The 24,542-nt window shown below is 51.2% G+C and overlaps 2 protein-coding genes across 3 annotated transcripts in view; both read left to right on the top strand.

Annotated features, from left to right (window-relative positions):
• Positions 1-17,241, top strand: part of CORO1C (coronin 1C) — a 28,241-nt gene extending 11,000 nt beyond the window's left edge. For both annotated transcript variants that reach the window (XM_070950439.1, XM_070950438.1), the window contains exons 2-11: positions 3,817-4,016; positions 9,002-9,124; positions 10,815-10,944; positions 11,122-11,303; positions 12,102-12,221; positions 13,393-13,497; positions 14,553-14,698; positions 15,409-15,466; positions 15,593-15,838; positions 16,051-17,241. In XM_070950439.1, the coding sequence (XP_070806540.1) occupies positions 3,822-4,016; positions 9,002-9,124; positions 10,815-10,944; positions 11,122-11,303; positions 12,102-12,221; positions 13,393-13,497; positions 14,553-14,698; positions 15,409-15,466; positions 15,593-15,838; positions 16,051-16,170 (1,425 nt within the window). In that variant the 5' untranslated portion in view covers positions 3,817-3,821 and the 3' untranslated portion in view covers positions 16,171-17,241. The remainder of the gene's footprint in view (positions 1-3,816; positions 4,017-9,001; positions 9,125-10,814; positions 10,945-11,121; positions 11,304-12,101; positions 12,222-13,392; positions 13,498-14,552; positions 14,699-15,408; positions 15,467-15,592; positions 15,839-16,050) is intronic.
• Positions 17,242-20,636: 3,395 nt separating this feature from the next.
• SELPLG (selectin P ligand) lies at positions 20,637-23,078 on the top strand. Its single transcript, XM_070951247.1, has 2 exons — positions 20,637-20,715; positions 21,775-23,078. Exons 1-2 carry the CDS (start codon positions 20,637-20,639, stop codon positions 23,076-23,078), a joined length of 1,383 nt encoding a protein of 460 aa, XP_070807348.1.
• Positions 23,079-24,542: the final 1,464 nt, after the last annotated feature.

The following is a 24,542-nucleotide window of genomic DNA, read 5'->3' as shown; positions in this document are numbered from 1 at the left end:
GTCTCTTCTTTAAAACTTCCAGTGTTGGAGCATTCACAACTTCTGGAGGCAAGTTCTTCCAATGATTAATTGTTCTCGCTGTCAGGAAATTTCTCCTTACTTCTAGCTAGGTTGCTTCTTTCCTTGATGACTTCCATCCGTTACTTCTTGTCCTGTGCTTCCCTGCATGGTTCCCGCTGAGAAGTACACAGTCAGAAGGAGAGACGGCTGGCAAGGTGGAAATCTCTGGGTGGGTGGAGAGACAGAATATATGCCAAAAAAAAAAAAGGGGGGGGGGAGAAATATCAATGGGGCTGTGGCACATCAGCCTAAACTTTGTGCCCATTTTTAGAAATGACACTCAGCTTTCTCATCCTTAATGCTCTTTAATTTACAGACTCCATGCAAAAAGGGCACTTCCAAAATATTAAATTCTATCAGCGTGACTTCATGCACATAGCATTTCAGCCACACCTAAAAAATGCAATATAGAAAATGTTCCCTAGAAGACAGCCAGCTCAAGCCCTGAATATATATATATTTATAAATAATTAAAAAAACATCCTAATTCTCTCATTCCTTGACAGCTGAATTAGCATAGTTCTTCGCTCTCTCTCTCTCTCTCTTTCCTTGTGGCAGTGAATTCAAGAGGAACTTTAGTCCTGAAGGCGCTTAGGTGTTTGGTAAAAACACCAGGAAGGGTTCGGAAAAACTCGTAGGAGGAACACCAGCCAATGCGTTGCTCTGTTTTAAAGGCCGCCCCACGCACAGGCTCTGCCTTGCCTCTTTGGCAAAACAAATGCGGAAAGGATTCACCCCACACAGAAGGAGAGGGGTGCTCCAGCCCAGAAAGGGGGGGCTGTCATTTGGGGGCACGATTGTGTGTGTGGGTCCTTTGGGGTGCCATCTTTGTAGGGCGCTTACTCTGTGAGAATGCGGGTGATCAGAGACCGTCCCTTCCTTCTCTTTGCTGGTTCGGCTAAGATGGTGGAGGGTTTTTTTCCTCTCTCTCCTGTGGGTGCACCGAATTTAGGGCTCAGCAACGTGAGAAAAATCTGGAGGGGAAATAAAGCAAAATTTCGCACAGCCCGGTATGTTTGCAAGATTGATGTGGGCGTAAGTCCCGAATGTTGAATGCTGGTGTGGGATTCTGCCATTCGCCTTCTGTGGCCCTCAAACACCTAACTAAGGGGGTCCCCAGCAGATGCTGGAGGGACATAACAGAGTTTCAAGGGCAGGGGGAGAGTCTGGAGAGATTTACAAGACGGTGGGGGGGGGGTTTCCTTCCTGGCTTTCTGAGCACTCAGCTCAGCCCTGTTTAGCACCTCTTGGAGCATCCCAGTTCACACACACACACACACACACACACACACACACACACACACACACACACGTACGTCCCTGGTCAGAACACCAGAGTCCACTTAGATCGAGCCAGGTCAGAGCCGGCCTCGTCCGCCCTTCTGCACCCCCTGTGGCTGACCCAACCCCTCTCTGTCTGCAGCCCAGGCCAAGCCTCCTCCATTCAGTAGCAGCAAAGAGGAGCTGGAAGCTGCCAGGCAGGGTCACGGGGAAGTAACGGCCCCCTCCTGCCAGGAGGAGCAGCAGTGGCGGCTTCTTTGCACTAATGAGCCATCTGCTCGTTAGGCAGCCTGTGAAATATCTATCCCCCACCCCAGAGGCAGCCGAGAGCAGCCCACCGTTCCCCACATCGCTCAGTTGTGGTGGTTTTTTCCCCTCTCCTCCGGCTCAGCGGCCCCAAGACCTGCGAGAACCCCGGAACCCTTCGGCAGTTGGGGGTCGCCATCCCATTCCCAGGTGGAGGGGTTTCTCTGATGCAGACCCCCTTGGCTAAGTCTTGTTAGAAAAAGCCTGGGACCCCAGAGATCCCCAGAGTGCTGCGGTGATCTTAGGAGCCCTTGGTGGCGTGGTTTCCTCCCTGGGTAATTGCACCGTCTCCATTGTTGTCGGTCTGCTCGCTTTCCAAAATTGCTGCCGATGTTCCTCTGGTTTTTATGGCCGATGGAGGTGGGCCTGCTGGGTTTTGAGACCCTGGCCCACACCAGCCGAAAAGCCGCCCTTCCTTCTCTCCCAGCCTTCCCAGTAGAGACCAGAGCATCGCGGTGCTTCTGCCGGTCAGCAAAAGCGGGAAGCTCTTCTGCCATTATTCAGGACGCAGCCAGGGCAAAGCAGGATGTTTTGTGGTTTAGCGTTTCTGACATCTGCTTTTTTTTTTCCTCCTTTTTTTCTTCCTCCAAATCCAGCTGGCTCACATCCTCCTCTGCTGCCCATGATCATCTCGTGATTTTCTGAAAAGAGATGACCGAAGAGAGGCTATCTTTGTTTAGGTCCGATCCCCTCTTCCTTGTTTGCAAGAGACACGGATGCAAGGCTGCGTGTGCCCACGTGCAGGAGGGCCCTTTGCAGCGCGTGTGCTCCGGACGGCAGGGGCCCCTTCGGTTTTCTGGCCTGGTGCCTTCCAAGGGGGTCCCCTGCCAGGCCCAGAATCCCACCCGCCCCCCAAGGGGGAAATTCTGAAAACCGAAATTGCAAATTACGTGGAAGGATGTTAGGCTTTGCCAAAAACTCCACGGAGCCGTGATGCTGGCAAGGGAAGACGTGGCCCAGATAAGGCTCTTGAACAGAATCTGTTTCAATTTATTCCCTTTGTTTTAAAGGAGGCCAAAGAAAGAGATATTCATTCTGCAAATCTCGTCTAAATGTTGATTGAAGCGATATTTAAATAAACCCTTCATTGTTTCACAATAAGTTAACTCGTTTGTTCTGACGGTTACTGACGGTCTCAAACCAGCTAAGGGCATTCTTTTTTTGTGCCGCTTAAAATGAAAACGTTACAAATATTGGACGGTTATTCCACAATATTTGATTTAGCAACTGGTGATTTCGTTGTTGTTGTTTTTTTTAAATGAGCCAGAGGCCCCGTTTATGTCCTCGATCACAATTTTGAGCAATGCTGTTTGCGGTTTGGAGGTGTTTTTGTTTGACTGTTATTTCTAGACTGTTGACATTTCTTCCAATGAAAACAATTAACATATATTAAACAAAATATCTGTTACAATCTATCTTCTTATTTCTGGGCAGCCATGCAAATATTGTTGGGTTTAAAATTTGAATAATAATTGGACGGATTTGGAAAATCAACATCAGAGGGCGGCCTTTTCCCTTAGGGCAGCCCGGAGGGAGCCTGCATCCACTTAGCCACTGAGGATTCCCAGGGAACGGTCCAGCTAGTCCTCGGCTTACAGCAGTTCACTCAGTGACCGCTCGAAGTTACACCGGCACTGAAAAAAGTGACTTGTGACCAGTTTTCACACTTACGACCGTTGCAGCATCCCCCCACGGTCACGTGATTTACATTCGGCGGCTTGACCGCTGGCTCACATTTATGACGGTCGCGGGGTCACGTGATCCCCTTTTGCGACCTTCCAACCAGCAAAGCCAGGGGGAAGCTGGATTCGCTTAAAGACTGTGTCATTTAAGAACTGCAGTCATCCACTTAATGAATGTGGCGAGAAAAGTCATAAAAAACCACAAATTTCTCACTTAACAACCTAAATTTCAGGCTCAGTTGTGGTCGTAAGTTCAAGGACTTCCTGTAACTGGTTGGGGTCGCTGCCCAGAATGAGGCAGTTGGCCTCCCAAATGTCAGGAGGACTTCCTGTCCGGGCGGGGGTGGGGAGGGCGGAAAGCTGAATCGTAAGCCGCGATTGGCCCTCTTCCCAGGGGGGAGGCCCCCCCGTTAGCCAGCCGGGGCTCCCTTGGGCCGTTTCCCACGAGATGAAACTGATCTGTCTTTTCCCACCTTCTCTTCTGCAGAAACGATGAGACGAGTGGTACGACAGAGCAAGTTCCGGCACGTGTTCGGCCAGGCGGTGAAAAATGACCAGTGTTATGACGACATCCGGGTGTCCCGTGTCACGTGGGACAGCTCCTTCTGCGCGGTCAACCCCAAATTCGTGGCAATAATCATTGAAGCCAGCGGGGGTGGAGCCTTCCTGGTTCTGCCTTTACACAAGGTAAGTAAGGGGATTATTATTATTATTTTTTTCCTGTTCCTGTAATTATGTCAACCCCGTAGCTTTAATGCACCTCCTTATTGCAAGATTTATCGCAAGATTTATCCTGGATTTCCTCTCTGCCCCTTGCCCAAGTTGAGCATGCAAAATGCACTAAGGATGAAACAGCAGAGGGAAGATTGGTATTGCATAGCAATCTAACTACCCCTGACCCTTCGCCCGTTACCTACAATTTCTCTCCAGGGCAGTTTCTGAAATTGTGGCTGCTCCTAACAACCCTGGAGGCGTTTAAGAAGAAACTGGGCGGCCATTTGCCTCAAATGGCATAGGGTTTCCTGCCTGAGCAGGGGGTTGGACTAGAAGACCTCCAGGGTCCCTTCCAACGCTGTTATTCTGTTATTTTAGGGAGTGCATATGGCAACGAACCCTTTCCTAAGCAGGACACAGGGCTAGCTACGGTCCCAAGGGGCATCTATAGTCCCAATCCTGCAGGTGAAAACGACTTCCTGCCTCTCTCTATTGTACCAGGTGGACGATTTATTTATTTATTAATTTATTATTAATTTAATTTGTATACCGCCCTTCTCCCAGAAGGGACTCAGGGCGGTGAACAGCCAAAATTAAAAAACATACAAATGCAAAAGTTAAGATAATTAAAAGAATTAAATCATTGGCTACCCAAATTTAAAACCCCAAATCCATAAAATTTAAAATCCCAATTAAAAAACCATTTGAAGGGACTTGGCTCTTTCTTTCCTGTGTAAGTGAGGCCAGCGTGGATTTGTTCTCTGCAACCCACATCCCTTTGCAGTGAGTCACGGAGCTGAGCCGGCCTCCTCCTCCCTCCCCGCTGATTTCCAGCCCAGGGAAGAGGGAAGCTTCCTTCTCTGCTCACAAGGCCGAGCCAAGAACTCAGGGAGGCTCAGAAACGCCTCTCGGGTAGAGAGAGAGAGAGAGAGGCCGGCTTGGGCAGCCCCCAACCTGCAGCCCTGGACCTCAGCACATTTCTCGGGAGGCGGGTTGGTGAAGAAGAGGACTGAGCCCAGCCCACTGCCGGCCCTGGAGAGAGGGAAGCTGCAAGGCTCACTTCCTCCTGCTGGGTTCTGAGAAATCACACCCTCCTCTTGCAAAGAGCCCTTTGAGGTGTAATGGATGCCTTGGGGGACTCTGGGAGAGAGCGGTGGGTGAAGGGCCTTTTTCTCTGGAGCAGAAGCTGGCAAGGACCCTGCCCCAAAGAGGGAAAGAGCTCAGGGCAAAAGGCCTCCGGGGCTAAATCTCCCCAGCCAGCTGCAATCTTGGTCGCCCCCAGCCTGCCTGATGAGCTCTCTCCTCTCCTCTCCTCTCCCCTCCCCAGAAGCTTTGCCCCCTGCTCCCCCACAGCAGAAGGTGGGAGGCTCAGGCGGCGGCAGCCTATCTCCCGGGGAGTGGGCTCTGCTCCTTCGGCCTGGCAGCCTCCTTTCCCTTCTAGCCCGTTTTTCCCCTCTGGGCTCCGTTCGAGAGGAGCCGCGTATTGTGTGCGCCTTCAGCCTCGCCTCCACAGGGGCTGCAGCATTTCCACGAATCAGTCTATCGGCAGCAGGCCCCGTCGGGCCCTGGCCGTGGTTTTTACCATATATGGCCATTAGAGCTCTTTCGGCTGCAGCCGTCCTGAATAATATCCACCCTCTGCTTTGATTGGCCACTCGGAGCCCACAGGATGGAGGGTTGGCTGGGAGCTGCTGCTGCAGCCGCCTGAAGTCGGGAGGAGGAAGAGGAGGAGGAGGAGGGTGAACGCTCTTCCCTGGCTCTTTCTGGCGTTCCCCGCCCTGCACCCTCTGGGCACCGGCTGGGCTCAGCCCTGGGAGGCAGCCTGTGGAGAGGGCAGCCCAGGCGGAACAAATGTGCTCTGCCTGGAATTGCAAGGCAGGTGGGGAAGCGCCCCCCCTCTCCACCCCCCCCCCCCGTGTTCCCAAAGCGTCTCTGTTCCAGGAAGGAGGCTGGAATGGCAGCGAGTGGGCACCCACCGGCCTGCTAAACCCAGGAAGTCCATTCCTTCGCAGAGGTCTTTGTTTCAATAAAACAAAGGAACTTTGGACAGGGAAATGGAAGGGAAAGCAATGCCTAGCAAACCCAAAGACTCATCAGGAGCAAACCTCACCAGAGACCGGCCTCCGTTGCCCTGGAGACTTAGAGAGGATTTCTCCCAAACTGGGTGGACTTCAGCTCCCAGAATTCCCAGTCCAATGCTGAGGCAGCTGGGGATTAAAGTGGACTCTTCTGGAGGGCGACCAGGTTAAATGAAAGCCAGTGGCAAATAGCTGAGCTCTCATCTCGCACAAGGCCATACAAACCATAATTGGTGGCTTAGTGCCATGTTTCTCAGCCCTGGTCTCTTTAAGACTCCAGCCCTGCTGGAAACGAAGAGCCCTTGCTTTCTGGAAGCCCCATCCATGGAAATAATAAAATTGTTGGAAAGCCCCAGAAAGATTTTCCTTTCCAAGCCAGAACTTTGTCTTTTGGGTGGGGTTCCTCTTAAACTTGAATTTTTCTTCCCGTTTCCCTTTCCTTGATCCGTGAGCCTCGGCCAGGAGTTCACGGTTTGCCTTCAGCGTTACTCTGCAAATACAGATTTTCCCTCCCTTTTGTTCTGGAGTCACCGGTGCTCAAATCAAGACCCGGCTGGCTTTTGAAAAACCTCCAGATTGTGAGGGGCCAAAGCCGAAGAGTGGCCGGCAGGCTGGCTCCCAGGCTCCAGAGGATTTCCTTACTTTTCCTCTCCCAAACAATTTCCCCTAAATAAATAAACAAGTCGATGCACAGATACACTGAAGGGTTTTTTGGTAAGGCAGCGTGTGTTTCTCCGCGAGGACATATGGGCTCTGCCATTTGTAGTCTCGGGCAAAAGCGTCTTTTTGTCCTGCTTGCGTGAAGTTTAATTTAGTTTCTCTCCCTATTGTGGTTGGTTGTCCCCTCCCAAAAAGATGCAGCTCACAGTTTCCACAGGAAGTGTGTGCAAGTTGTTGCCTGCCACTGCGGACGGAGGGCGGGGCCCCACAGCATTCGGTGGTGCTGTGAATTGCTCCGGCTTCTGCTTTTGGCCCCCTCCCCCAAGCTTGAAAAGACTGGGGGATTCTGGGAGTTGAAGTCCACCCATCTTGAAGCTGCCAAGGTTGAGAAACGTGGCTCATTAGCCTTGCTTCCCTGTCTCGTTTAGCCCTGATTAGTCTTGCTTCCCTATCTCATCCCCCACTCTTATCTTGCAAAACTAGGTGTGCCACCCTCCCTCTGTCCTTCAAGACTTTTCTTTTTCTCTGTTTGATCTTGAACGCTCCTCCTTGCCCCAAGAGAGACCGATGGAGCAGGAGGACCCTCGAATTCTCTTATCGTTGACATTGCCACCCATCTTCAAGGCATCTCCCAGCTCCAACGCTCTCTCGGGAGGAGAGAGAGAGAGAGAGGGAGGGAGGGAGGGAGAGAGAGAGAGAGAGAGAGAGAGAGAGAGAGAGAGAGAGAGAGAGAGAGACGGCCATTTGGGGTCTCTGGAGTAGCTTGAATCATCTCTACCCTCAGGAGTCTTTGAAGGAGGGTGGCCTTGGCAGGCTAGGTCCCTCTCCCCCTCCCCCTTTGTGGAATGGCAGCTCCTCCTTATCTCAAAGAGGGTTAGTCATGGTGATCCCAGCCGGCCTCATGGATGATTAATGGCCATTTGTCATGGGCTGAATTGGTGGCAGGGCCTCTCCATTTAAGCCTGGTGCCTGGGCAGAAACCATCTGGGTGCTTTTGGTAGCTGGACGTGGGGGCCCTTGTTAGGAGATAAGCGGCGGCTGGGGTCTCTAGCCTTGGGGGCAGGGATTTACGGCCTCAGAAGATCCTATTTTGCATTTCAAACCCATTCTCTGTGGTCTGGCATCCTTCCTCCTCTGCTCCATCCTGTAAAATGAAACGTGGAGTATATAAGCCGCCAATGCCACTTTCTAGGAGTCCCCGTTTCCCTTTTTCTCAACTGGGATCCAAAAATGGATCCAGGAAGGATTTCCCTGCATACAAGGCAGGGCTTTTGTCCTAAGGAAGATCTTCAACACAGGACATCTGTGCAGAAATACGTCTGTCTGTAGGACTCGATGGAGCTGCCTTTGGGGGCAACTGTGAAGCCCTGGCTTGGAAGGCTTGCATAAAAGAAATTAGCCGTCTTCCTCTTTTGCAGCTCACTGACACACCCATCCATCCATCCCACCGTCCCTCCCTCCCTCCCTACATCCATCCATCCATCTATCCATCTATCCACCCACCCATCCTCAGCCTCTGTGTTTCTGCTGTGTTTCTGGGTTATCCCCGTGAGCCAATGGCTTTTCCACCGGGGAACTTAAGTGCTGCCCCCCAGCTGCGCCCATGTCCCTTCCCGGCCACGCATCCCACCCCCCCCACCCCCGTCATCAGGAGGAAAGCAGCCTTGGCTCCTGAGCGCAGGGGGGTCTTGCTGGGCCTCTCTAGTTCAAGAAGCTTCCTCTGATTCTCCCCTTCGGCTGAGCGGCTTCCTTGCTTCCGATTCTGACCGGCAGGCCCAAGGTCAGACCGCTGGCAAGAAGCACCGGTTCCCGCTGCTTCGGAAGTCTTTTGTAGAGTGAACTTTGGGTTTTAAAGGCTAACCTTCCCAGCGTTGGCTGCGCAATCGCCCAAGCTGCGATCCAGGAGCAGAAATCCAGCCATAAACAGAAGCCCGAAGGGAGTGCCGGTCCTTCTCTGGACGGGATGCAGCCGCCGGGGCTCCTCGCATGCAAACCTTGTGAAATGAAGCTCCTGCTTTTCTAGAGAGCTGATGCATTCGGACGCGGGTGGAAACTTTTGCAGGGAGACCAGAACTTAGCTATTGAGCCCACCCTTCCCTTGCCAAAATTCCCCGATTGAGTTCTCGGGGTCCCCAATGCTACAAATGAAAGAGGAGCTGCCAAGGACACGTTAATCTTTGCATACCTGTGACACGGCCTCCTTTATCTCCTCCTCTTCAGACAGGTAGAATCGACAAGTCGTACCCCACCGTTTGTGGCCACACCGGACCAGTGCTGGACATTGACTGGTGTCCTCACAACGACCAGGTGATCGCCAGCGGCTCAGAAGACTGCACGGTGATGGTGAGTGCAGCGCCTTGCTTTCGTTTCTGGCAGTTGTTCAATGCTCGTTCAGGTAACGCTTCCTAGCCAATCGCCAGGCCCTGCTGAGCAGATGGTTTATTAATGGGTGCCGGGACGTGAGGCGGAACTAATGTCATTAGGAGGTCTGGCCGGAGTTAAGCGTCTGAGCGGAGGGAGAGGGGCATTTGCTTCTAATCCTGGCTGTCTGGGGAGACTCGTGCAGCCCAGGAGGAGAAGGGCCTTCTGCAGAAGCGGCTCTTAATGCTTCGTCCTGATGGCGGATATCCTCGGGAGCTCACGCGGCTGCGAGGCTGGGCACACTCACGGGAGCCTCCGCTCCTCCAGGGGGAAGTGAGCACAATGGACAGCTCATCACTGCCTCCCGCTGGCCCTCCTGCAAGTGAGCGCTTGGCCAGAACATCATCCAGGGTGAAATCCAGCAGGTTCTGACAGGTTCTGGAGAACTGGCAGCGGAAATTTTGAGTAGTTCAGAGAACCGGCAAATGCCACCTCTGGCTGGCCCCAGAGTGGGGTGGGAATGGAGATTTTGCAGTATCTTTCCCCTGACACACCCACCAAGCCACGCCCACAGAACCGGTAGGGGAAAATTTTGGATTTCACCCCTGGTTGGGAAGCAAGAAAGAGTCAAGGAAAGTGAAGTGTGTTTGCTTCTCTCAGGCTCTGAAACACGGCAAGGAGGGGCGTCTCTGTTGGGCGGCCATCCAGGGAGTTCACACGGATTAGGCAACATGTCTCGGCCGAAGGTCATCTGGGGTGGTTTGCCAAGAAAACGGGTGCCAAGGATGACTCCTCTGGCAGAGTCAGAGGACACGTCTTCTGGATAGTCAGACTGGCCCCACCAAGACCCTAAACCCAACACTGGACTGAATAGCCATTGAAGGGCCCACTCTTCCATGGAGTCATCTGGATCTTTCGTTCTGGAGAATTCAGTGGAGCCAAGAGCTGGTGGAAAAAGGAACAAGTCCCAGAAGACTTGAGAGGGGGCAGATCCCAGTTCTTCACAGGGTTGAGATGGAGCTGGTTGTAAGGTCCTGCTGGTTGGGGCAAACTCTCCTCCCAAATGGCTTGAGGGTTGAGACGTGTGGCCAATCCTGCCTCAGTGCTGAAGGTTCTCCGTGATGCTCTACAAGGCCACGACAGTCCCCCAGGGCTCTGCTTTAACTCCAGAGGATGACAGCAAGGAGCCTTTGGCCTGGCCTCCTCCTGGACTCTCCTCGTTTCTAAGCAGAGAAGGAGCCCTCAGTGACCAGTGACACTTCTAGGCAGCTTGAAGAACCAGACATCTTGGAGCAGTAGATTCAAGGCTTGGATGTATGGCTCCCAAGACTCTTTCAGGCACTTTTTTAGGGAGGAGAAATGATCCAGTTGCAGCTAGGACTGTGCTGGAGGACAGCTGCTCTCCACTCCGGCTACTCAGTGAAGGTAGCTTTTGGGGGCCTCTCTCTCTCTCTCTCTCTCTCTCTTTGTTCCGTGTTGAACCAAGACCCCTAAGAAACCGATGTAGGATGGAAAAGAGAGCCATCAGAGGCAGCAGCCCATGAAGGGGAAGAAAATCTGGCTAAAAAGAGCTCCTTCAGGAACTGCTATTGGCCTGTTACCGCCCAGGCAAACCTCCCCTTCCTCAGCAGCCTTCCAGAGGTCCAGTAACCCCCCTCCCTTCTCTTGGCAGGTCTGGCAGATCCCAGAGAACGGCCTCACGCTGTCCCTGACGGATCCTGTGGTCATCCTAGAGGGCCACTCCAAACGAGTGGGCATTGTAGCCTGGCACCCCACCGCCCGCAATGTGCTGCTAAGCGCAGGTAGGCCGAGAAATGGGATGCAATGAGCTTGCCTGTGGGCCTTTGGGGTCAGGCTTGGTTGGGTCTGCGGCCCTCAAAGCCCTTCAAGGGAATTGCGGAAGACACAGCCCTGGATCCGAGTTCAGCAGGCAGTTCCTGGTGCTCCTGCCTTTTCCTCCTCCTCCTCCTCCCCCCCAGGCTGTGACAACGCCATCATCATCTGGAACGTGGGCACCGGGGAGCCCCTGATCAACCTGGACGACATGCACCAAGACATGATCTACAACGTCAGCTGGAACCGCAACGGCAGCCTCATCTGCACGGCCTCCAAAGACAAGAAAGTCCGCGTGATCGACCCCCGGAAGCAGGAGATCATGGCGGTGGGTCTCCAGGGGTTCCCCCCGGAGGGTTTTTTTTTTTTTTTTTTTTTTAATTTGATTTATATGCCGCCCTTCTCCGGAGACTCAGGGCGGCTTACAGTGCGTTAAGCAATAGCCTTCATACTTTTGTATATTTATACAAAGTCAGCTTATTGCCCCCACAAACTGGGTCCTCATTTAACCTACCTTAGAAAGGATGGAAGGCTGAGTCAACCTTGAGCCTTGGAGAGATTCGAACCAGCAGTAAATTGCAGGCAGCTGTGTTAATAACAGGGTGCTTTAAACCACTGTAGTACCAAGGCTCTTAAACCACTGTAGTACCAAGGCTCTCTACAGGGTTAGGCTGGGCGGGGGCAACTTTGGCAGGGAAAGTTTCTTGCGAATGAGAGCCAGGCCTTCATGCGGCCTCAAAGGGCATGCGTCGCACCTCGTAAAATCAGAATCGATTTCCCACGTAACATTGAGAAACTAAATTGGACACCAGTTTTACCTGTGACGCCAGCCTTCTCCCCCCCGGGGCTGTCCAGAGATGGGGGTGGCAGCTCCCATGGTTCCCAGCCAACACGGAGGAGCTTGCCTTATGGAGGTTTGTTTACCCTTTGCTGCGGGGTTCAAAACTGCAGATCCCTGGTGCAGCTGTGAAAGTCAGCCTGGTAGAGTTCCAAGGCCCAGGATCCTGGTCCTCGCCCTGCCTGGCAGCAAAGTCAAAAGTTGTGATCGTTTTGTGCTGTTGGAATGTGACCCCCCCTCCTTTCTTTCTCTCCTCCTCCTCCTCCTCCTCTCCCTCCTTTCCTCCAGGAGAAAGAGAAGGCGCACGAAGGCGCCCGGCCGATGCGAGCCATCTTCCTCTCGGACGGGAATGTCTTCACCACGGGGTTCAGCCGCATGAGCGAAAGGCAGCTGGCCCTCTGGAACCCCGTGAGTGTCCCTAGGGAGCTGGGCTGGTGTGGGGGAGCTGCTCCAGAGCAGTGTGTCTCAACCTTGGCCACTTTAAGGTGGGTGGACTTCAATTCCCAGAATTCCCAACCCAGCCAGCCACATTTCTAGTAGCTTAACTATGAAGAGGAAGTTAGAGAATAGCTTCTAAAATGATGTACTTAAAGCAAATGCTTCCCCAAACTTCCTCTCCATATTTAAACTGTTACAAACGTGGTTGGCTGGGGAATTCTGGGAAATGAAGTCCGCCCACCTTAAAGTGGGCAAGGTTGGGAGACAGGCAGACACATAAATAGATGACAGATAGACTAGATAGACGGATGGATGAGAGAGAGAGAATAAATCTGCCATTTCTAGTCAATGGGAGGCTATCTAAGGCCAAGTGCGTGGGTGAGTAGCCAGGTAGGTAGGTAGGTAGGTAGGTGGATGGAGAGACAGACAGACAGGTATAAACAGACAGATGGATGGATGATATAGATCAGGGGTCAGCAACCTGTGGCTCTGAAGCCGCATGTGGCTCTTTCACCCCTCTGCGGCAGCTCCCTGTCACTCAAAATAGGCATCACAACCGCCAATGTGCGACACCCGCCAGCACACGATTTATTGAGCTTTTCAATAACCATGGATAAATCCAAGAAAAGAAAAGTTTCAGAAGAAAACAGAACGTTTAATTCAACTACATATGCTAGTTTTGTGGCCGCTCAAGAAATAGGCAAGGAAGGGTTTTGTGGCTCCCGGTGTTTTCTTTTCTGTGGGAAACGGGCCCAAATGGCTCTTTGAGTGTTTAAGGTTGCAGGCCCCTGATATAGATGATAGATTAGATAGATGCATGCATGCATGCATAGATGATAGATAGATGATAGACTAGGTAGGTAGATAGATGCATACATACGAGAGAGAAAGAAAGAAAGAGAGAGAAAGAAAGAAAGAAAGAGAGAGAAAGAAAGAGATCAGTGTTTCTCAATCTTGACCACTTTAAGGTGGGTGAACTTCAACTCCCAGAATTCCCAACCCAGCCAGCCACATTTCTAGCAGCTTAAATATGGAGGGGAATTTTGGGGAAGCGTTTTTGCTTCTGGTACATAATTTTAGAAGCTGTTTCCCAGCGGAGGCAGCCTCTTCTTGAAATAAAAAGGCGTCTTTTGTCTTGCAGAAAAACATGGAGGAGCCCGTGGCCCTTCATGAAATGGACACCAGCAACGGCGTTCTGCTGCCCTTTTATGACCCGGACACGAACATCCTTTACTTATGCGGGAAGGTGAGCCAAAAAAAATGAGAATTTCACCCCAGAATTGGGAGTGGTCAACGCCCAGCTTATTCCTCAGTCTTTCTCATCAGAAAGTGTGTTTTTTTGTTTTGTTTTTTTAATTGAAGAGAAAGGATGATTTATTGATGGCTCTGGAGCTGGGCTTTCTTCTCTGGAATTTGTTTTGGGATTCCCAGGACGCAGGAATGGCCTCTGCGGAATCCACCCTGTTTCTTTGGAAAGTTCCTTCCTTAAATAAGAAAGCATGAGAATATTATTGGCACAAGGTTCTTGGCTGCACTCAATTTTTGTGCTGTTCCGTGCCCGGAACAGGCCCTGCTCGGTTGACTGTTAGCAAAGTGTCCCTTGCCCAGGTCTTCGCAGCAAGGTTACCCCCCCCCCCCAAAGGTCTGGAAGACCCCCCCCCCTTCCCCTCTTGTTTAGAAGAGCTTCAGAGACCGAACTCTTCAGCCAGGCTTTTGGGGAGGGGGACAGAGAGACCCCTTTTCTTTCCTGCTTTTCATACAGTAAATGGTTTTACAATAATTCTTGTTTTGATTGTTGACAGCTGTCCAGAATGGTTGGGAGTCGGGGGGGGGGGAGGGGGGGCTATGTTGTCCTTAATAATAGGTAAAGACAGGTAGTCCTCGACTTACAACAGTCCGTTTAGTGACCGTTCAGTTACAACACACTGAAAAAAATGATTTTTCACACTTTGTAGCATCCCCATGGTCAAAATTCAGACGCTTGGCAACTGACTCATATTTATGACGGTTGCAGTGTCCCGGGGTCACCTGATCCCCCTTTGCGACCTTCTGACAAGCGAAGTCATTGGGGAAGCCAGATTCATTTAACGACCATGTTACTATGTTAACACCTGCAGTGATTCTCTTAACAACGCTGGCAAGAAAGTTCATATAAATGGGGCAAAACTCACTTAACCAATGTCTCACTGAGCAGCAGGAATTTTGGGCTCCATTGTGTCCGTAAGTCGAGGACTGCCTGTATGTGGACCCTCCCCTCGAGAGTCTGGTCTGGTAGCCCCCCTCTCTCTTATCCCCCTGCAGGGCGACAGCAGCATCCGCTACTTCGAGATCACGGACGAGTCACCCTACGTCCACTACCTCAACACCTTCAGCAGCAAAGAGCCCCAGAGAGGGATGGGCTTCATGCCCAAGAGGGGCCTGGATGTCAACAAGTGTGAGATCGCCAGGTGAAGAGAGGGGGGAGGCAGGGGTTCCAAAGCAGTGGTGAAATCCAAAATTTTTTACTACTGGTTCTGTGGGCGTGGCTTGGTGGGCGTGGCAGGGGAAGGATACTGCAAAATCCCCATTCCCTCCCCACTCCTGGGGGAAGGATATTGCAAAATCCCCATTCCTTCCCACTCCTGGGGGAAGGATATTGCAAAATCCCCATTCCCTCCCCACTCCTGGGGGAAGGATATTGCAAAATCCCCATTCCCTCCCCACTCCTGGGAGAAGGATACTGCAAAATCCCCATTCCCTCCCCACTCCTGGGGGAAGGATATTGCAAAATCCCCATTCCCTCCCCACTCCTGGGAGAAGGATATTGCAAAATCTCCATTCCCACCCCACTCGGGCCAGCCGGAGGTGGCATTTGCCGGTTCTCCAAACTACTAAAAATTTCCGCTACCGGTTCTCCAGAACCTGTCAGAACGTGCTGGATTTCACCCCTGTCCCAAAGGGATCATCTCATTAGCCTTCTGAAAACCTCAAACCCTGCAGTGCAATCCTACACAGCCAAGCTCTGGAGTCTCTTGAGATGAAAAGGCTGCCCGGCTTTAGGATGGCAGGACCTCCCGGCCTAGTTTCTGATGACCAGGGAGGGAGGGAGGGAGAAGGATACCCCTCCCTCTCCAGAGGTCGCTGAAATGGTGGCTTGTCTTCTCCAACTCTCTCCCAGGTTCTTCAAACTCCACGAGAGGAAGTGCGAACCGATTATCATGACCGTCCCCCGGAAGGTGAGCCCGGTTCTTCTGGGTTTGTGAGATTTGGCCAAGTTCTCCGAGGCAGATCAACTGGACTGACTGGATTGATGCCTGTTTTTTTTTTTTTTTTTGACTCCTCTTCTTCTTCTCCTTTCCCAGTCTGACCTCTTTCAGGATGACCTCTATCCGGACACGGCTGGGCCCGAAGCTGCCCTGGAAGCCGAGGAGTGGTTTGAGGGAAAGAACGCTGACCCCCTCCTCATCTCCCTGAAACACGGCTACATCCCAGGGAAAAACCGGGACCTCAAGGTGGTCAGGAAGAACATCCTGGACAACAAGCCAGCTGCCAACAAGAAGAGCGATCTCATCAACACCCCAAAGAAAGCGATGGACACCTCAAACCCTGTGAGTAACCCCCCCCTCCCCCACCCATCCTTCTGCACCAGAGAAAATCCTTCTGCTTCACCGTCTCTGGTCCAGATCCATCCTTTTCTGTCAGCCTCGGCCCCTCTTAGCCAAGCTGGGTTGGGGGCTTCCCTTATCCTCCCGCTCCCCATTCTGGGTTCTTCCCATCCCCACTTCAGGACCGACTCTTTGTCTCTTTCTCCTTGTCGCAGCAAAACGAAGCCAAATTGGAAGAAATCTTGAAAGAGCTCCGGTCACTAAAAGACACAATCGCGCATCAGGACGAGCGCATTTCCAAATTAGAACAGCAGGTGGCGAAGATATCCGTCTGAGAGCCAGCCGGGGGGGGGGTGTCTACGGCAGGGGGAGGAGGAAGCAGGATTCGGACTGTCAGCCGCCTGCAGGGCTGCGGAAAGGGACGGGCACAGCCGGCGCGCCCAACCCTGTCACCGCCAGTCAGCGGACGTTCCCGGCACGGCAGCCAAAGTCTTTTCTAGCAAGCAGCCCACCTTGTGTCCTGACGTCTTTGTGGCCATTCCAGAGCAGACACTGCCGCCTCCTTCCTCGCGTTTGTCCATCGGTCGGAGGGTCAGCCATTCCACGGGATCCGTAAGACGCCGGGATCCCTGCCGAACTTCCTAGAATCGGGGACCAAAATTTCTTCGTTTTAAAAAATACACACACACACACACACATTTTGTTTTTTCTTACTTTCAAGTTGCCAAAATCCAAAACTTTTTATCATTTTATTTTTTTTCCTTTCTAGCATTTTTACAGTATTTTGTGTTTTTAATCTAAAAGGACGTTGTGCGTTTGTGCCATCTGAACAACAAATAAGTTGTGTATGCTTGTTTACTTTTGAGCACCTGGTGCGGCCACCCCACTGCCAGGTCCAAAAGACCAATTTTAATGTTTCTGCCCTCCGATTTCTGGTTCCCCTGAAATTTGCGTGGATTTGAGGAGGGGGGAGGCACCCTTGCTTTCCCACCCGCTGCCATTCCAAGGGACTGAACTCCCACCCCACCCCCACTTTCCCCAGAGCGTCCTCTCTCAAATCTGGGGAGCCTTTATTCCAACATTTGTTGAGCTTTGGTTTAATCTTAATCATTGTGTCAAACTTTGGCATGTTGTGATTGCTGATTTCTGGGTCCATGTTTCCTGCAGATGTTTGTTCCTATTTATCATCCAGGTGTTACAAGGTTATAAAAAAAATATGAATTTGGGACATTAAGGACAAATGCACTAAATTTTGCAAGCTGTTGGGAAGCTCTTTGAAATTATTTACGCGCACCTCCTTCCCTCCCTCCCTCGCTCTGCTCCAAGCTGGGGCTGACCTCCAAACCCTCAACGTTCCCCATCCTGGTTGCAAAAGGCCCTTCAGCTGCCAGAGACATCCAGGGCGATCTGGTTGCCGGAAGCCAAAGGGCCTCAAGTGCTCCCATGAGGCAAGCATGAGCCCAGGGCGTTGGGGCAACTTAGGCGTCCAGCTTGGCCCGGTGGCCCAGCCGTGGAGTGGGTCCCCCACGGCCAAAGGACTTCCCAGCTCAAGTGAGGTTGACAGCGGAGGGTCCTGGGGCTGTTACAGCTTCCCTGCTGGGGAACTTCTCCCTTCCTTCTGGTGGTCTCGGGGACCTTGCCTGGGACACCCCGAACTTGCCCTTCAAGCTGCCTTCTGGAACTGCTGCTGCAGGGGAGGGGGACTGGGGGGATTTCCCCCTTTCCCTCAAAGGGGCTCCGGACTTCACCAGCCCCTTGGATGGAATCTGGGAGGCTCCAGGATGCAACTGAGGGCGACTCAGGTAGAAGGTAGAACATCAGGTAGAAGAGTTCCCCAGCTGCTTTCTTCTTCAGAATGCAAAAATAGATCTCTGTGAATAGAAAACACACACACACACACACACACACACACACACGGCTTCATGGCAGGGTTAAAGTCCCAATGAGAAGAGCTTCCTTTCTCATCCACTGTTTTGGGTTAGGGTCCCTAAGGTGGCCGTTAACCCCACCCCCACCCCCCAGAAAAGGTTAGAATGCAAATTTTGCGATGTGCCCGTCCATCCGTGTGGGAAAAGAAGTCGTGTGGACAGATAAGAGAAAGTTTGCAGGAAATGGGCTGGAGGCAACAGACCCAACGAGATAAGATAGTCGTAGAAAGATGATACGAACGAGTGGGAAAGTTAGAGAATGTTGGTGGGGGTGAATTCTGAGTTGGGGGAGTCTGGTTCCCTTGTGCTAGAGTTGGGTGAAGAGTTTTCAAAAGAGGGAAGGGCGATTTGCATCCCCCTCCCCCCCATTATTTACACTGCCAAACTATTAAGTTTTTCCAACTTGGCATCGTCTGGACTGCAGCTCCCAAGATTCCCAGCCGACACCACAGAATTCTTGGACTTGTAGTCTAGAAGATGGAGAAAGCCATTATGTACATTGGGTCAGCTTCACCTTTGGGCATGTCTTGTGTTTACCGTCAGCAGAAGGTTGGAGACCAGGGGTGGGCAATTATGGTCCCTTTACAACCTGTGGACTTCAACTCCCAGAATCCCTGAGCCAGCCAGTCCACCGGTCGTGAAGGGGCCATAGTTGCGCATCCCTATTGCAGGCGGAAGAAGCGAGGTCAGAATGGGGCATGTTTTCTTCCTTCTGCCTCAACAGTAAAGTTTCCCTGGTGTGATTCTTGCACTTTCCCAAGAGCAGCGTGGATGGAAGTCCTTGAGAAGCTTCCTGTGCCATTGATGTTTTATTTCACGGGACCCTGATCCTGCAGCTTCTTGCTCCCTAGAACGTGGCCAGCCAGGGTCCCTGAGGGGATGTGCTGGTAGAAGACCCCCCCCCCGTTGTGTCATGTCCAAATACTTGCTTCCAATTTCAAACGATTAAAAGAAAATGAATTACCAAACCCACACCGTGAACCAGCTGCTCTCTCTGATTTTGTTGCGCGAAGGTGCCCGGTTGAACCAACTTGAGTTCTGCAACCAGCTTGCCCTGAAAGAGGCTACTGGGAGTCATGGGGGTGACTGGTTGGTTCGCCAAGCCAATATAACTCAAGCCATCGAAAGGGGTTCAGAGTTGGCAGGTGGAGATCTAATTCCAGGGTGGGCTTACGCGACAGTGAAGAGTTGACGTCCTGCCACTTGACCGAAGGCTGAGACCTCAAGTCTCAGGACACCAATTTTGGCAAAAGTGGCCAAGATCAGCTTTCTCTGCAACTCCAGAAGGACAAGCTTGAGAACACCCTCTTAAGACTCCCAACTCCAAAGTCTCCAAGGGATGATGTTGTGTCCATCATCCTTTTGAGTAAGTCAGACCAACGTGGCTTAAATCGATTCAGCTGGGTTTATTGTTGGCCTCCTGCCCAGCATGAAACCAACTCACAGCTTCAGGTTGAGTTGGTTGGTTGGAGCTCCCCTTCCTTCCACCGCTTCCTGAGCCTGGAGGACGTGGGGGACAACGGCTTGTGGGGAAAGGTTCACTGAGGCCTGGGTGCTGTTGCCCATGGGGGTGCAGGTGGTGCAGCCAGATTTGAGGCTCCAAGGGCCAATGGCAAGACGCACAGATGAAAAAGATGGTGGTGGTGGAGGTGATTTTTCACTTATTTGGGAGTGAGGAGCACTTCTCTGGAGAAGATCCAGAGCCTGCACAAGGGCTGGATCACCATCCAAAATTTGTCCTTAAGGACGCTGGCAGGAAAGGTGTGATTGCAACTCATTTTCCACACTTGAATATAATGCTCTGTGGGGGAGGGGAATCACCCTATGTCCTGCATGCATCCATAAATAAAATTTTGGAAAAATGAAATTGCTAAAACGGTGCAGGTAGGAAAGCCAAAGGTGTGTTCTTGTGGTCTTTTTGAACGAGGTGGTATCGGCGACAGAGCACGCTGCCAAGGAAGCAGAAGAATTGGCTAAATAACAGACAACTCTGGTGTGGAAACCCTCTTGGAAGAAGATCTCACTCGGCTCCCAGAAGTTCTGCCTCCTTCTGCCCTTCCGGAAGAGGCATAGGAACAAGACCAGATGATTGGTGGGCTACTTTCCAGGAAAACGGGGGGCTCAGGAGTGGAAGGCCTTGGACCTAGCATCTCCAGAGGCTGCCTCACCTGTCAAGGCAAAAAGAAATTTGTCCTGCAAAAATTCACACGTGGGCCTCCTTTTTATGAAGTGATACTTGGTGGATTACACATCTATGTCACTTCCTCCCAGGCATGGCAAGAAATCTCAACTCTGCAGGCTCCTCTCTCCAAATTCAGGAATTCTGCAGCAGTTCACAAGCCCGGCACGGCTGAATTAGTTGCAGGCAATTTCACAGCCCTTCTGTGTGTAAATCTGATGCTCTGGAGTCTCCCCACAGCTTTGCCCCTCACCCTGAGACCCTTTGCATATTACCCAGCCTACTGTCACTCCTTACGCACCAAGTGCGTACCACATCCAGACTGGCCCATCGCTATGACATCTCAGCCACTGGACCCCCTGATACAGAAACTTCCAGGTTTATTCTGACCAATTCGACATTGCACGAGGGTGGCCCTTGGAGATCTCCTGCAGGCAGATGGCCTTAGGTCTTCTTGGGCTGAGCCTCCATGTCTGTGAAGAGATGTGTCGCCATCCGGATATTTCCCACCGGACCGTAGCTGGTCCTGCACCTTCTCAGTGCAGAGAAATCGAGCCCAGAACCGCCTTGCTGATGGAAGTGCAAGGCCTCCCCTCCTAAGCCCTGATCCGGTGCAAAGCCTCATAACCACAGCTCTTCTTTTGCCACCCATACGCACAGCCTCCCTCCTCTCCCCCACAAAGGAAGCTGCATCATGTGTCCTCCAAACGGCTCTTCTCATTTCGCATTCTCATGCTGGCCCGACACAGGGTTCCTGTTTTCTCTCGTAGCAGGTAAGCCGGACTCGGCCAGAGGGGAATCTCTTGGCCGGTGTCTCTTTCTTTCTGCGTTGGCTAGGAGAACCAGGCCACTAGAAGAGCCTGTGCTAAGGGTGGCTTCTGTCCCTCACAGATGTCTTCGGCAATTGAACCGAACGGTTGTTTACGTTCCTGGCTACGTTTCCTTTGGGTGGTAGCTGAGCTGTCTGGCTAAGGGGGGCCCTGGAGAGTAGGACATTGTGGTGGTGGATGACGGTGGTGGGGAGAAGAAGCAGCCTCAGGTTCTGGTGAGGTTTAGGCTCCTGGAGGCAAACTGGGTTGCAGAAGGTGTGATCCAGAACTTCATTCTCAGGGATGGATGGGGCTGGGTGAAAGTTGCTTTGGGGTCTCTGATTGAGTGAAGATAAGTAGGCAAACTTCGCTTCCTTTGTGCTGTGCTCCTCCCTACGTGGATCTGTGCAGAGAAACGGATGCTTTGAGATATAACTTAAAGTTCGGAAGGTCTGCATTTGCTCAACTGGTGGCAGTCGCTTGTTCACTTTTTGGGTGCTGTGAGGCATTATGGGAATCAGCAGGTGGGCACAGCCACATCTTTGAAAAGATTGCAAGGCTGGACTGCAACTTGTGGTAAACTCATAGGAAACTTTTAGTCAGTCCTCCTCCAGAAAGATCTGAAGTTGAGATTCTGAGCTGACTGTTCCTTACGTGTTTCTGTCCGTCATCTGTATGCAAGACTGCCACAAAAAAAATCTCCGTGGGGTTTGGTAATGTAAATATTGGTATGACTGATCCTTCTCTCTGGTGAGCATCTCTCTTGGCCCAAATGAAGCAAGAAAAGTTGTTCTCAGAAATGAGGATCTTAAAATATGGGGGAAGGTGGAGCCCAAGTGCTCACTTCCCTGACCTCCTTTAAGTTTTCATCAGGGCTCATTGCGATAGCCTTTTCCTAGCCTGTTTTCACTAGATAAGTTGGATGTTGAGCCCCTGATGCCTTAGCTATGCTGGAGAGGTTTTTGTGAAGGAAAAAGTAGAGGCTGATGATTTGCGTCTTTCACTTTCTCCTACTTGCATCAGGCAAAATGGCTTCCCGGTGGATCTTTTGGCCCATGGTTCTCTCAGGCGTCCTCCTATCTGGTGATTTCAAGAGTACACAAGATGGCCCCAGCACGAAGAATGCAGAGACTCCTGCCAGCACCAACGATTGGAAGTGGAAAGCAGCAGCTGAGGGAAGTAACGGATCCTTCTCTCAGTTGGTCCATCGAATAAGACAGGATCCAGTGAAGAAACAGGCCAAAAAGCCTCCTGCCCTTCCAACAGCTTCACGCCTCTCGAAGGCTCTCCAGGAAGAGACCACCTCCTTCCCCACGGAGATCATGACCAAAGTTGCATTGAAAGGTTCTCCGAAGAACTTGCTGCCACAAACCAAACCAAGTAAGATGAAATCAAAGCCTCTTCCCCTAGAAATGACTGTAACGTGGCCATGGCTGTTTGATGTCACCTCCAAACCCTCTCAGGCGCCTCTTTCCACAGTGACATTGGAGCAAGACTTTGAGACTACTGGACCTGGCTCCACAAGAAAAGACACCCTCCATCCTTTGTTCAAAAAAATCACACCTAGTCTGGCATTCTTGGACGATCTATCTACTGCGTCCTCTCACGATCTGATTGATGATTCAGGATTTTCCACAGCTACCCAGAACCACATCCCACCCTCACCTAAACCAGACACAAAGTCAAAAATAAAACTTCCTCTCTTAACAGCTACTTCTGCAACGCCACAACATCTGGATGAAATCTTGTCTACATCTCAGACTTTGGTGGATGACACAGAGTTTTCCACAGCCACCCAGAAGCATAAGTTCGACTCAGGTAAGCCCGGCCTAAATCCAAGGGCCAAACCTCCCTTTGTAAAAGGTACATCTGAGCCCTATAAAACACAGAAATGGCTGGATGAAATGGTGTCTACAACCTTGGCTTTTTCTACAAAGTCCCCAAGACAAAGCTTGGGTCTTATCACATCGAGTTCCTCAGCCACCACCCAAGGGAAATCTCCCGTTGTCAATGATACCAGCCCTCTGATTGGAAAGTGTTTGCTGGCCATCCTTCTCCTGGCCCTGGTGGCCGCCATCTTCATTGTATGCTCCGGTGTCCTGGCCATCATGCTGTGGCGTCAGAAGAGAGCCTACAGACTGGGCCAGGCCAACCACACAGAAATGGTCTGTATCTCATCCCTGCTATCTGCTGAGAAGGAGGAGGAGGAGGAAGAGGAGAGGAGGAGGAGAAAGCCCAAAGTGAAGCGGGTACAACTTCTCGGGGAGACAGCATCCGAGATGGAGGCGGACAATTTAACTCTGAACAGCTTCCTCCCAGAGCATTAATAGTTGGTGCTCCAGACATCTTTGGTTCACCTTCTTAGAGCCTCTTGATCTTCTCCAAGACCGTCATCTGAACCCAGGACTATATCTGCGGTACATCCGTATCTTCTCATCTGGGTGGACCCTTTGCACTGACTCATACATTTGTTTGCCTGCTATAGAAACCCAACATTTATGTCCTGCAAACTGTCGTTTCTTGGAGAACTATTGTGGCTTGTTGAAAACAAGACTTAGCACACTGTTTTTCTGCAGCCCTGCAGATCAGATTAGAGGTGCCTGGAAAGGAGACATTCTGAAATACGTAAATTATTTTTTAGTTAGATTGTTACTTGGTTTCCTCCCAGGAGCTCAAGGCTTAGGTCAGTGGTGAAATCCCAATTTTTTTACTACCGGTTCTGTGGGTGTGGCTTGGTGGGCGTGGCAGGGGAAGGATACGACAAAATCTCCATTCCCACCCCACTCTGGGGCCAGCCAGAGATGGTATTTGCCGGTTCTCTGAACTGCTCAAAATTTCCACTACCCGAACCTGTCAGAGCCTGCTGGATTTCACCCCTGGCTTAGGTCCTCCCTGCTCCCCCAGACTGTGAAGATCTTATTCAGCTACTCCTCTGCCATAGGAAGGTCTCGCTTTTTTTTTTTTTAATTTGATTTATATGCCGCCCTTCTCCGGAGACTCAGGGCGGCTTACAATGCATTAAGCAATAGCCTTCATTCTTTTGTATATTTATACAAAGTCAGCTTATTGCCCCCACAAATTGGGTCCTCAATTTACCTACCTTAGAAAGGATGGAAGGCTGAGCCTGGTGACATTCAAACTTACTTTAATTGCAGACAGCTGGTGTTAAATTAAAGTGCTTTAGTCTGCAGAGCTATCCAGGCATTTCCTTTTTTGAAACTATCATATCTAGAAAGTAATAACCGAAGCGTGAAATCTCAGAACAGACCTAAACATTTCCGCTTTTTTTGTATTTTATTACAGAACTAAGATTTCTAGAGTGTTTTTGAGATGGATTGAGTTGAATGGAGGGTGGGGGGGGTGGTCTTAAGTAATCCACGTTTAAAATAATTAAAACATTTTGAAACGCAAGAGTGGTTGTAGCATCCCTGGAACCAATCGGCCATTGCAGAAACATCATATTCTGGGCTCATCCCAGGTCCTGTTGGGGACGGTTCAGGAACTGGAAAGTCCCATTTCCCTATTCTGAGCTCCTTGTGATTTTGCTCTCACCTCAATTTTAAACATTCTATTCTCTCTTCCAGTTTTGCAACAAAGCATAAAGGGAATTTTTCTCTTCTCTTCTCTTCTCTTCTCTTCTCTTCTCTTCTCTTCTCTTCTCTTCTCTTCTCTTCTCTTCTCTTCTCTTCTCCCCTCCCCTCCTCCGTTGCTGTTTCATTCTTATCTGCATTTGTGAGGAAGCCATCTTATCCCACCTCAGCTGTTTGTCTATCCACAGCAATGACTCCAAT

Source organism: Pituophis catenifer, unplaced genomic scaffold (genome assembly GCF_029215685.1).
Source record: "Pituophis catenifer annectens isolate HBS135680 unplaced genomic scaffold, rPitCat1.0.hap2 SCAF_10, whole genome shotgun sequence".
NCBI classification, from domain to species: Eukaryota; Metazoa; Chordata; class Lepidosauria; order Squamata; family Colubridae; genus Pituophis; species Pituophis catenifer.
The sequence above is the reverse complement of the archived record's forward strand: the minus strand, read 5'-3'. Positions and strand labels throughout refer to the sequence as shown.

Excerpts from the sequence above, each read along its gene's own strand:
- SELPLG (XM_070951247.1), top strand. The coding sequence starts at position 20,637 with ATGTGTCCTCCAAACGGCTCTTCTCATTTCGCATTCTCATGCTGGCCC. Across the intron at positions 20,716-21,774 it reads CCTGTTTTCTCTCGTAGCAG|GCAAAATGGCTTCCCGGTGG; the intron begins GTAAGCCGGACT and ends TACTTGCATCAG.